This window comes from Xenopus laevis, chromosome 4L (genome assembly GCF_017654675.1).
Source record: "Xenopus laevis strain J_2021 chromosome 4L, Xenopus_laevis_v10.1, whole genome shotgun sequence".
Lineage (NCBI taxonomy): Eukaryota > Metazoa > Chordata > Amphibia > Anura > Pipidae > Xenopus > Xenopus laevis.
This window is the reverse complement of record NC_054377.1, coordinates 155,029,790-155,046,422: the sequence shown is the minus strand read 5'-3', so window position 1 is coordinate 155,046,422 and position 16,633 is coordinate 155,029,790. Positions and strand designations below refer to the sequence as shown.

General features: G+C 43.3%; 1 protein-coding gene across 1 annotated transcript in view; it reads left to right on the top strand.

Moving 5' to 3' along the window:
• LOC108705352 (stabilin-1-like) overlaps window positions 1-16,633 on the top strand; it is a 145,973-nt gene that overhangs the window by 91,689 nt on the left and 37,651 nt on the right. The window contains exons 45-53 of the mRNA XM_041591026.1: window positions 318-392; window positions 1,183-1,302; window positions 2,253-2,300; window positions 2,377-2,460; window positions 2,930-3,076; window positions 3,438-3,575; window positions 3,909-3,968; window positions 10,700-10,876; window positions 11,699-11,788. Of these exons, the coding sequence (XP_041446960.1) occupies window positions 318-392; window positions 1,183-1,302; window positions 2,253-2,300; window positions 2,377-2,460; window positions 2,930-3,076; window positions 3,438-3,575; window positions 3,909-3,968; window positions 10,700-10,876; window positions 11,699-11,788 (939 nt within the window). The remainder of the gene's footprint in view (window positions 1-317; window positions 393-1,182; window positions 1,303-2,252; window positions 2,301-2,376; window positions 2,461-2,929; window positions 3,077-3,437; window positions 3,576-3,908; window positions 3,969-10,699; window positions 10,877-11,698; window positions 11,789-16,633) is intronic.

Sequence of the window (16,633 nt, the reverse complement as noted above, 5' to 3'; positions counted from 1 at the left end):
AGGCCCTTAAAGGGAAAGAGTACAAAATGTCTAAAAGCTGCTTGGCCGTAGTTCTGATTTAGGACAAATCAGCTGGCAGGGAAAGGGTTAATAGGGAATTTTATATACACTAAATAGAAATACATATGGACTCAATAAAAATAAATATATATATGGAATCAATAGAAATAAATATATGTGGACTCAATAAAATGTTTGGATCTCTTGTACTAATTTTGCACTGGGGCCCTCTGCTGACTCTATTGGCCCTGCCGTGTTGTTGGCCAATCATATGTTGCCCATTGTGGTAAAACCGACCTTCTATCTTGTCTTTCTAGGTGGCGTGTAACTGCCTGGAGGGTTATGAAGGGGATGGGATCCTGCGGTGCACTGAAATCAACCTTTGCAAAGAGGTGCAATATTCACTTTTATTCACTACACTTGCCCTTTAACATGATGGACAATATGTCATACTTGCCCCATGGAAGCCTTAAATAGCCCCCTGTGGTGCATCTCACACTGGGATCCCCATTATCCAGTGATGGTCCGTGAAGTGTTAATGAAATTGGCCCAGGAGTCTGATATGATTGGACAGAGATCTGCACCATAGGGCTTATTTACTAATTCAACTGGTGCAAAATAGTTCCCCCATCTCCAGAGCACAGGAGGCACCAAGCACTTTAACCCCTAATTACCTGCACTAAGTACTTTATCAGCTAAATACCTGCAGTCTCAATACCTGCACCAAGCACTTTAACGCCTCAATTTCTTCAACAAGCAACTTAACCCCTCAATACCTGCAGCAAACACATTATCCCCTGAATACCCACAGTAACCACTTCTAACACCCCAATCAATGCAGCAATGCCTCAATAAATGCACCTAGCACTTTAACCCTAAATACCTGCGCTAGGGTTTTTAACCCCTCAGTACCTGCACCAAGCACCTTAACCTCTCATTATCAGCTTCAAGCACCTCAACCTCTGAATACATGCACCAAACTCCTTAACTCCTCAATACCTGCACCATGCATGTTAACCCCTCATTACCTGCACTAAGCACCTTGACCCCTAAATACCTGCCTGAAGCATTTTAACCCCTCAATACCTGCAGAAAGAACTTTAATCCCTCAGTCTCTGTCCCAGTAGGAATGCAGATTGTTTCCTATCATTTTATGAAGTGTTTCCCTTTTTTCTCTTACAGAACAATGGAGGTTGCAGTCCCCTGGCCTTTTGTTTCCGAATGGGCCCGGGGAAGCGCCGATGTTATTGCCCAGGAATGTATTTTGGGGATGGATTTACCTGCAGAGGCAACATTGATAAGGTTTCTATGGTCCCCCTTATTGTGTATGTGGGTGTTTGTATGAGTAGAAGGGGCACCTGGGAGACATGGCTGTAATTCGTTTTATTCCAAATATTTGCTAAAACAAAGATGAAATGAAATGAAATCAGCAATTAGTATGAAGTTATTACTGATGAGAAGGTGGAACTGGATAAGGTACTTTTCGGCTCTTTGGGTCGCTAGCACAGTACATACACAATATATATATATATATAAATATATGGTTAGATATGGTCTGGTATGATGGGTCAGTACAAGGCTCGGCAGGACCCTCCTGCAACCCAAACATATTATTAGAAATAACAGGCAATAATGAGCAGCAGAAGGTACATTGTCTCTGTGTATTTGGACTTACGTTTCACTTTCCCTGCCTTTCTGCCCCAAGTGCCCCTGTAGGGGTAGTTTGCTAAGGACAAGAGCAGAGTTAAAGGCACATTCATCTGTAGCTTCCCTATTGACATTGGGGTCCCTGGAGCTACTGCCACCATGAATATGATATAGTTCTACTAGACTTGCACCCAAACAATCCTACACCACATGCTGGAAGTGACGCCAACCCCACTGTGAAAGTTTTAGCTGCAACTTGCGCCTGATTCATGAGCAAATAGGACCCGATTGCATGAGGTGCATCACAATTAGGGGTCCACGGTATCCAGGATTCGGTTTGGGACTCAGCCAAGATTCTGCCTTTTTCAGCAGGATTCGGCCAAATCCAAGTGCCTGGCTGAACCGAATCAGAATCCAAAAAATCTCATGACTTTTCATCACACAAATAAAAAAAAGTCTAAATTATTTGTGCATGCGGTTCTCTTAGGGTTTAGATTCATTTTTGTGAAGAAAAAACACTAAATTGTGGCCAATTGCTCCCCAAATTGCGCTTGTGCTTATAAATACAGGTTATAACATTTTTTGTTCCTTCCCGGTTCCCCTAGGAGCTGAGTATGAATCCCGACACTGCTGTGTTCTATAAGTATTTAAAGGTAAGTGGCCTCCTGTTTCCCACCACCCAGATCCATCTCCACTTGCTTCAATTTGTGACTTTTTCTGTCCATTTAGGCGCAGAATATTCCGATTGGCTCAGATATGAGCAATATCACAGTCTTTGCTCCGGTGAATCAGGCGTTTGCCAACAACACCGTTGTAAGTAAGAATCCGCCCCAGTTTCCCCAGGTACAGAAGCCCCAGTCATCAAACACTGGCCCTGCTCTGCTATTGCTTAGACATCTCCCCCATTCACATTGCTCAGAGAGCCCCTCAGAGGTGGAGACCAGAAAGGCAGAGCGAGGAATCAGCAGTCGGACACTTCAGGGAATTGTGTCACAGACTAAAATGCCACAACCTGGCTACACTCACTGAACCCTAAACATTCTCAGGAACATGAGGAGCACTTTGTGGAAATAGGGCAAGTCATTCACCCATCACATGCTCTGTATAAGCGGCACACATTATGCAGCTCTTTTTTTGCGTTGCCAGGAATGCAGGGAGTTGTAGTTCAGCTGGAATTTGGAAGGATGGAAATGTGTGTTCCTCATGTACATATGGGGTAAAACTTGGGGTCCCTTTAATCCACAACTTGCTCTCACTGTGCCTGGGGCTCATTCTCTTTCAGCTGGAGGAATATAAGAGTAATGGGCGACTAACAGATTTGCTACTGGAGCACGTGGTTGACTGTAGGGCAATGTCATTGGCCGACTTAAAGGAAACCCAGTACCTGACGACATTAGGAGGCGGAAGGCTCAGGATTTTGATAGATCAGGTAAGGAGTGCATGTGTGATCACATGGGTACACCAAGTAGCCAATCAGAACACGGTGATATTGCAATTATATATAATAGTAGGGATGCACCGAATCCTTCGCGAAAGATTCAGCCGAATACCGAACCGAATCCGAACCCTAATTTGCATATGCAAATTAGGGGTGGGAAGGGGAAAACAGTTTTTACTTCCCTGTTTTGTGACAAAAAGTCACATAATTTCCCTTCCTGCCAGTAATTTGCATATGCAAATTAGGATTCGGTTCAACCAGGCAGAAGGATCCCGAACCGAACCCTGAATTTGATGCATCCCTATATAATAGTGAAGTTACAGTGAGGGATAATTCTTTCTCTGTTGTGTAGGACAATGTGTATCTGAATGGCCGCGTTAATCTGATGAATAATTCTATAGTCGCTATGAACGGCATTATCCACTTCATTGATGAAATTCTGGTTCCAGAGGTCCAAAACGTCAGTCACCGGCCGGTCAAACCTAAAGAGGTAGGTTTCCCTGAGGTTCAGACCTGTTTCTTCCATTAAAGAAGCAAACTGCCCTCAAAACCCAGGGGTAAATGTCCAAAAAGCTGGGGAAGAGTTGGAGCAGATTCATTTTTTCATTTGACCCAAAGAGAATGATTTCTGTCTCTCTCAGTGTCCCCCTGACATATTGGGGGGCCGAGACATCACAGCAGGTCCAATGCCGCACTTTGCTTAGATGAGCTTCTGTTGAGTTGGGTTGTAGGGTTGGTCTCACCTCCCAGATAGACAAACAACCAAACAGCTGACACACCAGTTACCCATAATCCTGTTCTACCATGTTCTTCTCACCAACAGCTCAATATAACCGAGGCCGCAAAAATCTACGGATATTCCATGTTTCTCCAACTTCTCAAGGTAACAAGCCCTACAGTCATTGGCTGAACTTGCTCACTTGTGCTAATTATAGGCTTGTGCCAATTGGCTGAGTTTTGCCCATTGTCTGGACTGTATCAAGTGCTATTGATTGGCTACTATGTATGACTTGCTGAGCTGCTTTGTTTGGCTGAACTGTACCAACTAGTTGGCTGAAAGACTGATCGGGTGTTTCCTACATTGTTTCCTGTGACCCTTAAATCTGCACAAAATTGGGCTAAAGGGGCAGTAACCACTCAGATGAAATTAAATGAATTGTTCTCATGATCTCCCTCTCGGCACATTTGCATTTTTCATCTTTCAATTTTCTTAATACTTGGGGTGGGGGCGAAAAACAAAAAATTCATTTCATACTTACCGTAATTTTTGTTTCCTGGTTACTATGGGCAGCACTCACACTTTTGGGTATTCCCCGCCCCCGCTTTCAATAGGACAGAAACTATCAATTAACTAATTAATTAACTATGCTCATATATACCCCTCCTTACCCTCAGACTGGTGTCTTTTAAGTCCGAGCTTTAGGAATTTCTTTGGGAGGGTTCAGCATGAGTGCTGCCCATAGTAACCAGGAAACAAAAATTACGGTAAGTATGAAATGAATTTTTTGTTTTCCCTGGTTACTATGGCAGCACTCACACTTTTGGGTCAGTACCTTAGCAGTCAGACAGGGTGGGAAATTACATAATACCAACAGTCAAGGCAGAGTGTCGGTTTTTATTTTGCAGTTTTTACTGCTTCCAATACTTTTTTACCAAACAAAGAATCATTTGGAGAAAATAAATCAACATGATAATGCTTCAAAAACGTATTAGCTGAAGACCATGATGCAGACTTGCATACTTGCTCCAACGTGATTTCTGCCTGAAAGGCCCAAGAAGAACTCAATGCCCTCGTGGAGTGTGCCTTCACCCCTTTTGGAGCTTTATGACCTACTGCCTCGTAGGCCATGTGAATACATTTAACTATCCACCTACTTAACGTAGACACGGAAGCTGCTTGTCCTTTTCTGTTCCCTTCTGGGACTACAAATAATTTGTTAGATTTTCTCCATTCCTTCGATCTCTTCAAATAAGTCGAAATACATCTGACTAAATCTAGAGTACTCCATATTTCCTCTTGACTTGAAGCAGGCTCCGAAAAGAAACTTGGTAAAATTGACTCATGATTCAAATGAAAAGTAGAAACCACTTTAGGAAGATATTCTGGAACCGGCCTTAAAACCACTTGATGTGGTTGAATGAGTGTGAAGGGCGGTTCTGCTGATAGTGCTTGTAAATCACTCACCCTCCTTGAAGAGGTTATCGCTGTAAGAAAAAGAGTTTTCAATGTAAGATTTACTTCTGAAATCTCTTCTATTGGTTCAAACGGTTTTGTTGTAAGAGCCTGTAAAACTAAAGGCAAATCCCATGTGGCCGACAATACTCTTACTGGAGGTCTTAAATGCATTACTCCTGCCATAAATTTTGTTATACTATCTTCCTTGGACCATTGCACTCCAGTTAAGGCTGAGATTGCTGACACCTGTAGTTTTAGTGTCCTTGAACCGAGCCCCTTATCGAAACCTGCTTGTAAGAAATTCAGGATTTGGGTCGTCGTCAACTGTTCAGCATCATAACCCTTTGATAATAGCCATTGTGAGAACACTTGCCAGACTCTATCGTAAGTTCTATTTGTTGAGAATTTTCTGGCTGACATCATGGTACTTATCACCAAATCTGAAAATCCTTCTTTACTCAACCTCTTCCTTTCAACCTCCAAGCTTTGAGGCACAATTTTCTTGGGCAAGGATGCCTCAATGGCCCCTGCATCAACAGATCTGCTCTCTGCTGCAGTTGAAAAGGTTTCTCTACTGACATCGACTTCAGTAACGGGTACCAAAATCTCCTTGGCCAGTCTGGGATGATGGCTATCACATTTGCCCTGTCCGCCCTGATTTTCCTCAATACTTGAGGAATTAACGGTATGGGAGGAAATATGTATAGAAGATCCTTGCTCCATGATTGTTGGAAAGCATCTGTTGCTACTGCCTGGGGACATCGATACCTGGAAAAGAACTTCTCGACTTTCCGATTGGTTGGACTTGCCATTAAATCTACCATCGGTTTGCCCCACCTCTTCACAATTTGAGAGAAAACTTGTTGGTGTAGTTCCCACTCGTGTCTGTCTATCCTCGAGCGGCTGAGGAAGTCCGCAATCACATTCTCCTTCCCCGGGAGATATAGGGCTGTTATATCTTGCAAATTCTCCTCTGCCCAACACATTATGGGATGTAGCTCTGCCATGAGACTCTTGCTGTGTGTTCCTCCTTGTCTCTTTATATAAGCAACAGCTGCCCTGTTGTCTATTTTCACTAACATCGATGTTCCTCTCAATAGGTGTTTGCACCTCCGAATCGCTCTCCACACTGCTCTCAATTCTAACACATTGGAAGGCAGTGTCTTCTCTCTGTCCGACCATCGATCTTGTAGATATGTATCCTCTATATGCGCCCCCCAGCCCCAAGGGCTGGAATCTGTAGTTAGAATTTTCCATTCGATTTCTTTTAGCACCTGACCTTGTGCTAACTTCTCTTCGCTTAACCACCACTTCATTTCTTCTTTTACTTGAGTCTGAACCAGTATCTTCTGATTCCAATCCTGTAATCTTGTATTCCACTGGTTCAAAAACATTCTCTGTAGGGGTCTGACATGCCATCTTGCCCATTTCAACATTGGAAAAGTTGAGGTCAGAAGACCCAAAACGCTTGTTATCTCCCTGGCTGAACAGGATGATTTTCTTATTAGATTCCAAATAGCTAACTTGATCTTCTCTTTCTTTTCCTCTGGAAGAATTACTAATGCTTGGTTTGTCAGAAACCTGGCTCCCAGATATACCAAATCCTAAGTAGGTGTCAACTGGCTTTTTTCTAGATTGAGAATCCAGCCATGTGTCTGTAAAAACTGTATGACATAATCCCTCTGCCGAAGTAACATCTCGGGATCTCGAGACTTCATTAGGATATCGTCTAAATAATGGAATATTTGTATTCCCAGTTTTCTGATTTCTGTAATGAGGGACTGTAGAATCTTTGAAAAAACTCGAGGTGAAGTCGCTAATCCAAACGGGAGGCATGTGAATTGATAATGATTTTCTTGGTCTATCGCAAACCTCAGGAATTTCTGATGTGAAGTTACTATGGGGACATGGAAATACGCATCCTTTAAGTCTAAGGATAGTAGCCAATCTCCGACTTGAATTTCCTTCACAATTGAAAAAATTGATTCCATTCTGAATCTTCTTATTCTCAAAAATACATTTACCGGCCTTAGGTCCAGTACTGGTCGGAAATCCCCCGTCTTTTTGCGTAGCATAAATAGAGTTGAATAAATTCCTTCTCCCTGAAATTGTTGTGGGACTGGTCGAATAGCTCCGTCTTGTAATAGCTGGAGTATATAATTGTTCATCATCTCCCTCTGTTCCCTGTGCCTGGGAATCCTCGACATTACAAAATGATTGTGAATTGGAGTCTTGTCGAATTCTAGATAATATCCTTGATTTATGACCTGCAACACCCACTGATCTTTTATCGACTTCGCCCAAACTTCTGCAAATTGATTTAATCTTCTGGGTATTTTTGAGTTTTGGGCTGTCAAACCTTCAAAATTTCCTAGCTGGTTTGGAAACGACTCCTCTACCTCTCTGCGCCTTAAATAGAGAGTATTGCCCTCCTCTCCAATGGCTACTTTGTTCATTTCCTCTTGTCGATCTTGATTGAATGTGTTCTCTACTGGAAGTTTTATCTCGAAAGGAAGATCTACTTGATCTAAAATCTGAATGTCTAAAAGATTTATTTTCCTGTGGCAAGAACACACTCTTTCCCCCTGTTACAGACTTTATAATTTCATCCAGCTTTGACCCAAAAAGCATCTGCCCTTCAAAAGGCAAATTACATAAATTCATCTTTGACGCCTTGTCTGCATTCCAGGATCTCAGCCATAAAGCCCTTCTTGCGGCCACTGATAAAGCCATAGCTCTAGAAGAGGATCTAACTAAATCCACCGAAGCCTCCGTGACAAAATCTGTAGATAGCTTCAATTCATCCAGTGCATCAATAATACTTCTTTTATCAACGCCTTCCTTTAAAGCCGTCTCGATATTATGTAACCATAATTTCATAGCTCTTGACACCGAAGTCAAAGCAAGAGCTGGTCTACAAGTAGCTCCCAAGGCCATGTGAGTCTTCTTTAATGAGGCTTCCATCTTTTTATCCATGGGATTCATAAATGAAACTACGTCTTCTACAGGTAATAAAGTCCTTCTCGATATTCGCGACACAGCTGCATCAACCTTAGGTGGCTTGTTCCAAATTAGTTCTTCTTCTGCTGCAAAAGGATATAATTTCTGTACTTTCTGTGGAATCGGAATTCTTGCATCTGTCTTACTCCATTCTTTCACTATAACTTCTTTAATTACTTAATGAAGAGGAAAAGTTGCTTTGTCTTTCTTCAAAAATTTGAAGTGATTTGAAGAAACTGGCTGTTTTTCTGTCATTTCTGGAAGTTCCAATTGTTCTCTCACTGCTCTTATTAAAGGTTCTACCAGCGTAAACTCAAAAGCTGAACTACTCCCATCTTCCATAAGCTCTTCATCATCTGAATCTATTGGTGATTGGAAGCCTGAAGAAAAGCTTGTAGTTGGCAACTGTGAAGAATGCCCAAAAGTATCTTCTTCTCAGCCTCTCTAATCCATTTCATCACATCTGCCATATCCGCCGCAGCGTCTCCCGCCAATCTTCTGGTACAGCGATCACCCAATTTTGAGTGTTTAAGTGCTGGATTGTCGCAAGCCACACAGACTCTATGCTTCTCTTTTAGAGATCGCTTTTCTGGGGATAGGTGTGACAAGAGCTCTGATAATGCTGGAAGCTGCAGGCCTGAAGGGGTGGGGCAGGGAGGTCACATGGTCAGGAAGCTGTTTGCTCAGAGAGGTCAGGAGGAAGTGGAAGTGCATGCTGGGAAAGAGGTAACAGGAAAGACTTGCTGCAGTGTGGGCTGGTGGCTGCACAACAGAGTGGGATAAGCTGCGGCGTCCCCTCCATTTGGACTGTGATTCGTCAGAGCTGCACCCCATGTTATGTTACTGGACTGTTAATCTATAAGGCTGTTATACACAAGTGCAGCTGGAATTCTCACACTCACTTTCCCTCTTGCTGGACTGTCTGAGACTGGAGGTGAATCTTACTGTATATGAGAATCTGAGACTGAAGGGACTAGGCCACAAATATACACTGACTTGTGCTCCTGTTGAGCAGTTCTTCCCTACCAGATACATAAAGGGATTGTTTGTTATTAAACTTTCCTTGTACTGTTACCTGCCTGTGTGCTTCTTATGTGCCCATAAACCAGTCCCGTGCTCTGGGACGTCACAATAGGCACACTGAAAAATAACATAATAATTATGTTAATAACCCATAAGCACTCTTTTAAAACCCAAACACTTACCAAATAGTGGCTCACCTCCTAATATCACTGGCAGCATTTTCTGGGCTACTAGGCACTTGAGGTAAAGAAGTCATTTCTAAAACAAAAATCTAGATTAACTAACAGCATAGAAAAAACAATTCTCATGCACAACAAAACTCCTTTAAACTACCTGAATAGCAGAAACAACAAGATTATTCTTTATCCGCTTTCAAAGAAACGCTCTGCACACAGAAATCATTCAAAGATATTCAAAAGAATTTTCCGCGCCAAACCAGCGCCAACCGCATCCGCGTCGCAACACAATGACGTCACATGCGGAAGTGCGCCTTCGCAACTGTGCGCACCTAGTTCCCTTCTGAAACGTCACTTCCGTCTGTTGGAACGCAAGCCGCAACTTACGTTCACAGAAAGAATCTTGCTAGTGCCGCCCATAACCTGGTCTGGGACACAGGCAATAATACATACTGAATCCCCGGGCTGCCTAATAACGGGGATTTGGCTGGCTGATCTCCTCTGGGAGGAAACACTCTGCACAGCCCAACCAGGAAGAGAGGCAAAACTTCCCAGGTAAAGGTCCCAAAACTGGGTCCACGTGAGCCACAAAAGAAAAATCCTTATCCCTAAAAAGGGCTCCAAGAAAGCGAGGACAGAAAAAAGACACCAGTCTGAGGGTAAGGAGGGGTATATATAAGCATAGTTAATTAATTAGTTAATTGATAGTTTCTGTCCTATTGAAAGCGGGGGCGGGGAATACCCAAAAGTGTGAGTGCTGCCATAGTAACCAGGGAAATCCAAATATACCATTTAGCCAAACATGATTCTAAGCAACTTTTCACTATACCTGAGATTGTACAGTTATTTGTAATTGGAAGTTTCTACTCTGTTCATTGGCTGGATTCTGCTCCATGTTTTCAGAAGTTAGACCAATCAGTGGAGAGGATGATAGGGAGGGAAAGGCAGATATTGTTCAAACATTTACACATAACTATGGGGAATGAATAGTGGGAATTTGTTAAGAATTAGACTTTCATAAATGTTCATTTTGGTACTAAAGCCTCTTTGCAGCTTTGATGGTTAATTTGGCTCTACAGTTTCTGGATCAGTGAAAAGGGATCTGTCTAATCAAGGGGTTAATTTCTACTGAGAACTTTCTCCAATCATAATCCTCCCCTCTCTGTTGGCAATGCCAAGGGGCAATGGCATGAAAAAATGATGCAGCTGATGCACTTTCTCTTGGTTATCTCCCGCCAGGACTCTAAACTGATGCCGTTGGTGAGTGACAAAAGCAACCAGCCCTACACCATGTTGTGGCCAACAGACCGAGCCTTCAATTCTCTCCCCGAGGAAAGAAAGAACTGGTTGTACCATGAAGAGCACAGGGACAAACTGCAGGCCTATCTCAAGATCCACATGATCAGGGTCGAGAAGGTAACAGTCCCCATCACATCGACATATAAATGGCCAACTGTTAGGGGGCAAAAGGTCCCAGTGGCACAATGTATTGGGGGGGCGGGAGGTGTAATGGTCCCAGTGGCACAATATATTGTAGCATCTTGGAAAAGGGATATTTTTGCTCCTGCTCTCCAGGCAGACTACGGACTACTACGACTCTCTCCCTCTGATGGGCCTGTTGTACCATTGAGATGGGTCACCAGGTGGAACAAGAATTCTTTTTGCTTTTTTGCTTTTCAAACAGAAGAAGCACATTTAGAACATAAAGAAAAGAGAAAATGGTGCTTCTCTTCATTTCAAATGATCAGTCATTGTGTGTGGCTGCAATTTATAGGTTAATCCCACCTCACTTTATTGATTGGAACCTATGGACTATAAACAACCCCCCCGAGTGGAAAACAGAGAGACTCTCGGATCCCTTCAATAGACCCTGGGCCAGTGGGAACACATCCCTTCCACAGGGTGTAACTGGCACTTTATTCAGTCGGGGAGGTTCCCTCTACCCCAAATGATACAAATATATATATAGTGACACTTCTGCAACATCATGTGACGAAACAGGGATCCTGTCCCCAATTCCATATTATAAGTGCAGGAGCAGCGAGAAGACTATGGGGGGGAGTTGGTATTGGGGGGAGTGAAGAGAAGAGTATGGGGGGGAGTTAGTGGTGAGGAAGAGCAGTGAAAAGAGATGGAGGGGTGGTAAAAGATTTTGGTGAGGGGGCATTTAATATAAGTATCTCAGTGACACATTGTTTCACTAATAAAACTAATAAAAAATCTTTTGTCTCTCCCTAGATTTCTGCCTCCAAACTCCCGAGGCAGCAGCGGGCAGTACAGACAATGCACGGCTCCATTATCAAGTTTGAGTGCAGCAGAGAAATGATTGTAAGTTAGTGGCCATACTCAGTGTGTATGGGGGAGGGGCTTTATTAAGTGTCATGTGGAAGTGGGCAGCAAGGAAATTGACATGTAGAGAGAAGTGTATAGCAGGAACCTATTCCCTAATCAACTCAGAATAAAGCTAAATGTACAAAATCAACTTTCTTCTACTAGGGTCTTAGGGGTACAATACCTGAGACACAATAACTGAGACACAATACCTGAGACACAATACCTGAGACACAATACCTGGGGCACAATACCTGAGACACAATACCTGAGACACAATACCTGAGGCACAATACCTGAGACACAATACCTGAGACACAATAACTGAGACACAATACCTGAGACACAATACCTGAGACACAATAACTGAGACACAATACCTGAGACACAATACCTGAGACACAATACCTGAGGCACAATACCTGAGACACAATAACTGAGACACAATACCTGAGACACAATACCTGAGACACAATACCTGAGGCACAATACCTGAGACACAATACCTGAGACACAATAACTGAGACACAATACCTGAGACACAATACCTGAGACACAATACCTGAGGCACAATACCTGAGGCACAATACCTGAGACACAATACCTGAGACACAATACCTGAGACACAATACCTGAGACAAAATACTTGGGGCACAATACCTGAGACAAAAAACTTGAGGCACAATACCTGAGGCACAATACCTGAGGCACAATACCTGAGACACAATACCTGAGACACAATACCTGAGACACAATACCTGAGACAAAATACTTGGGGCACAATACCTGAGACAAAAAACTTGAGGCACAATACCTGAGACACCATCTGAGACACAATACCTGAGACACAATACCTGAGACACAATACCTGAGGCACAATACCTGAGACACAATACCTGAGACAAAATACTTGGGGCACAATACCTGAGACAAAAAACTTGAGGCACAATACCTGAGGCACAATACCTGAGGCACAATACCTGAGACACAATACCTGAGACACAATACCTGAGACACAATACCTGAGACAAAATACTTGGGGCACAATACCTGAGACAAAAAACTTGAGGCACAATACCTGAGACACCATCTGAGACACAATACCTGAGACACAATACCTGAGACACAATACCTGAGGCACAATACCTGAGGCACAATACCTGAGACACAATACCTGAGACACAATACCTGAGACACAATACCTGAGACACAATACCTGAGGCACAATACCAGAGGCACAATACCTGAGGCACAATACCTGAGGCACAATACCTGAGGCACAATACCTGAGACACAATACCTGAGGCACAATACCTGAGACACAATACCTGAGACAAAATACCTGGGGCACAATACCTGAGACAAAAAACTTGAGGGACAATACCTGAGACACCATCTGAGACAGAATACCTGGGGCACAATACCTGAGACACAATACCTGGGGCACAATACCTGAGACACAATACCTGAGGCACAATACCTGAGACACAATAGCAGAGACACAATACCAGAGACACAATACCAGAGACACAATACCTGAGACACAATACCTGAGACACAATACCTGAGGCACAATACCTGGGGCACAATACCTGGGGCACAATACCTGGGGCACAATACCTGAGGCACAATACCTGAGGCACAATACCAGAGACACAATACCTGAGACACAATACCTGGGGCACAATACCTGGGGCACAATACCCGGGGCACAATACCCGGGGCACAATACCTGAGACACAATACCTGAGGCACAATACCTGAGACACAATACCTGAGGCACAATACCTGAGACACAATACCTGAGACACAATACCTGAGGCACAATACCTGAGACACCATCTGAGACACAATATCTGAGACACAATACTTGAGACACAATACCTGAGACACAATACCTGAGACACAATACTTGAGACACAATACCTGAGACACAATACCTGAGACACAATACTTGAGACACAATACCTGAGGCACAATACCTGAGACACAATACCTGAGGCAATCTACATGGGGCACACTACATGTGTTCCTGAAGCAACTGTGTCAGGCAGGTAGTCCTCCTCATGGCATAGACACCAACGCTTCTCACCCTCAACAGCAGGGCAACCTGGACACATTCCATGGCTACTGGTTCTTTGTGTCACTACTGGGGAAGTGGCACTGGCATGAAGTCACCTGGCATTGGCCACAGACATTGGGCGTTAGATATTGTCCCCATACAATCCCTCTGCTTCTGGGCATGAACATTACATAGTAAGTAAGGTTGAAAAAAGACACATGTCCATCGAGTTCAACCTTTTTTTTTTTTTTTTTTATTAACTACCTGTCTGCCAGTTGATCCAGAGGAAGGCAAAAAAAACCCATCTGAAGCCTCACGAATTTGCCTCAGAGGGGGAAAAATTCCTTCCTGACTCCATAGTCCCTTGATCAACTTGGACTATGAGCTATTTCCCATAACCCTGTATTCCTTTACTTGCCAAAAAGCTATCCAACCCCTTCTTAAAGCTATCTAATGTATCAGCCTGTACAACTGATTCACTTCCCAGCTCTCCCTGTAACACCCCTTTCCCTCCTCTAATCTCATTGGCTCCCTCCTGTCTGCTGGGAGGAGCTACTGGAGAATAAAGCATCCGACCCTTCCTTATACCTATCTAATGTATCAGCCTGTACTACTGATTCACTTCCCAGCTCTCCCTGTAACACCCCTTTCCCTCCTCTAATCTCATTGGCTCCCTCCTGTCTGCTGGGAGGAGCTACTGGTGAATAAAGCATCCGACCCTTCCTTGTACCTATCTAATGTATCAGCCTGTACCCCTGATTCACTTCCCAGCTCTCCCTGTAACACCCCTTTCCCTCCTCTAATCTCATTGGCTCCCTCCTGTCTGCTGGGAGGAGCTACTGGTGAATAAAGCATCCGACCCTTCCTTATACCTATCTAATGTATCAGCCTGTACCACTGATTCAGGGAGACAATTCCACATCTTCACAGCTCTCACTGTAACAAACCCCTTCCCAATATTTAGGCGGAACCTCTTTTCTTCTAATTGGAATGGGTGACCTTGTGTCAGCTGGAAAGACCTACTGGTAAATAAATCATTAGAGAGATTATTATATGATCCCCTTATATATTTATACATAGTTATCATATCACCCCTTAAAGGGGACCCGTCACCCAAAAAAATTATTCAAAATCCTTTTTTTATCAGATTAGTCAAGCAAAATGAACTTTAATTACACTATAAAAATTATTTGAATCTTGTTTCCTTCAGTCTGGGATTTCAAAATGATAGCAAGCAGGCAGGAGCCATTTTGTGGACACTGTTATTAAGACAAGTCTTGTATCATCTCATAATCTTGTTTGTGCACCAGAATGGGGGAGCTGATGTCCATCCCCATGTCCTGGTTACACAATTAAATGGTAAAAAGAACGGGGGGAATATAAGGAGAGCAGTGACATGTAGGAAGTGCTGAATGGAAAGTGAAAGTAATTGTCTGCCCCGCCTCTATGCCACGGGCATAGAGGAGGGGCAGACAATATTTGATTGACAGCTGAGATTTTTAAATGAGCTTACAGCAGCTAGGAATGCTTTAATAAAAAATAGAAATAGGATTTCATGTTTAATTTGAAAAGGACTTTTATTATACAGATTTTTGTGTCTGGGTGACAGGTCCACTTTAAGCGCCTCTTCTCCAGAGTGAACATCCCCAATTTGGCCAGTCTTTCCTCATAGCTAAGATTTTCCCTTTACCAGCTTAGTTGCCCTTCTCTGTCCCCTCTCTAATACAATAATGTCCTGTTTGAGTGATGGAGACCAAAACTGTAGGGCATATTCTAGATGGGGCCTTACCAGTGCTCTATACAGTGGGACCCCCTCCTCCCGTGACTCTCTGCCCCATTTAATACAAGTCAAGACCTTATTTGCCCTTGATGCTGCTGACTGGCATTACTTGCTACAGACAAGTTTATTATCTACAAGGACTCCAAGCTCCGTCTCCATTATGGATTTGCCTAGTGCAGTCCCATTAAGGGTATAAGTGGATATTGTTACATCCCAGGTGCAGGACTTTACATTTATCAACATTGAATCTCATTTGCCACTTAGCTGCCCAGATTGCCAGTTAGTCAAGATCCTGTTGCAAGTGCCACATCCTGGATGGAATTAATTGGGCTGATACATTACTTACAACACCCTCCCCTAAGTCATTAATGAACAAGTTAAATAAAAGTGGCCCCAATACTGAGCCCTGAGGGACCCCACTAAGAACCTTACTCCAAGTAGAGAATGTCCCATTAACAACCACCCTCTGTACCCGATCCTGTAGCCAGTTTCCTATCCATGTGCAAACGACTTCATTAAGCCCAACAGACCTTAGTTTAGAAAGCAGTCGTTTGTGGGGCACAGTATCAAACGCTTTGCCAAAATCCAAATAGATCTACTGCCCCCCCCCCCCACTGTCCAGCATTTTACTTACCTCATCATAAAATGCAATCAAATTCGTCTGACATGACGTATCCTTCATAAAGCCATGCTGATTGCTGCTCATAATGCCATTCATTAGGACAAAATTGTCAAGACGTCAAGCTTACTGGCCTATAATTGCCAGGCTGAGATCGTAATCCCTTTTTAAATATTGGAATAACATCAGCTTTTCTCCAATCCATAGGCACCATACCAGATGACAGTGAATCTGAGAAAATCAGAAATAGGGGCTGGTCTAAAACTGAACTAAGCTCTCTTAGAACCCGGGGGTGTATGCCATCAGGCCCTGGAGCCTTGTTTACATTAATTTGTATTAAAGCTTTATGAATCATATCCTGAGTCAGCCACTGACTAGATT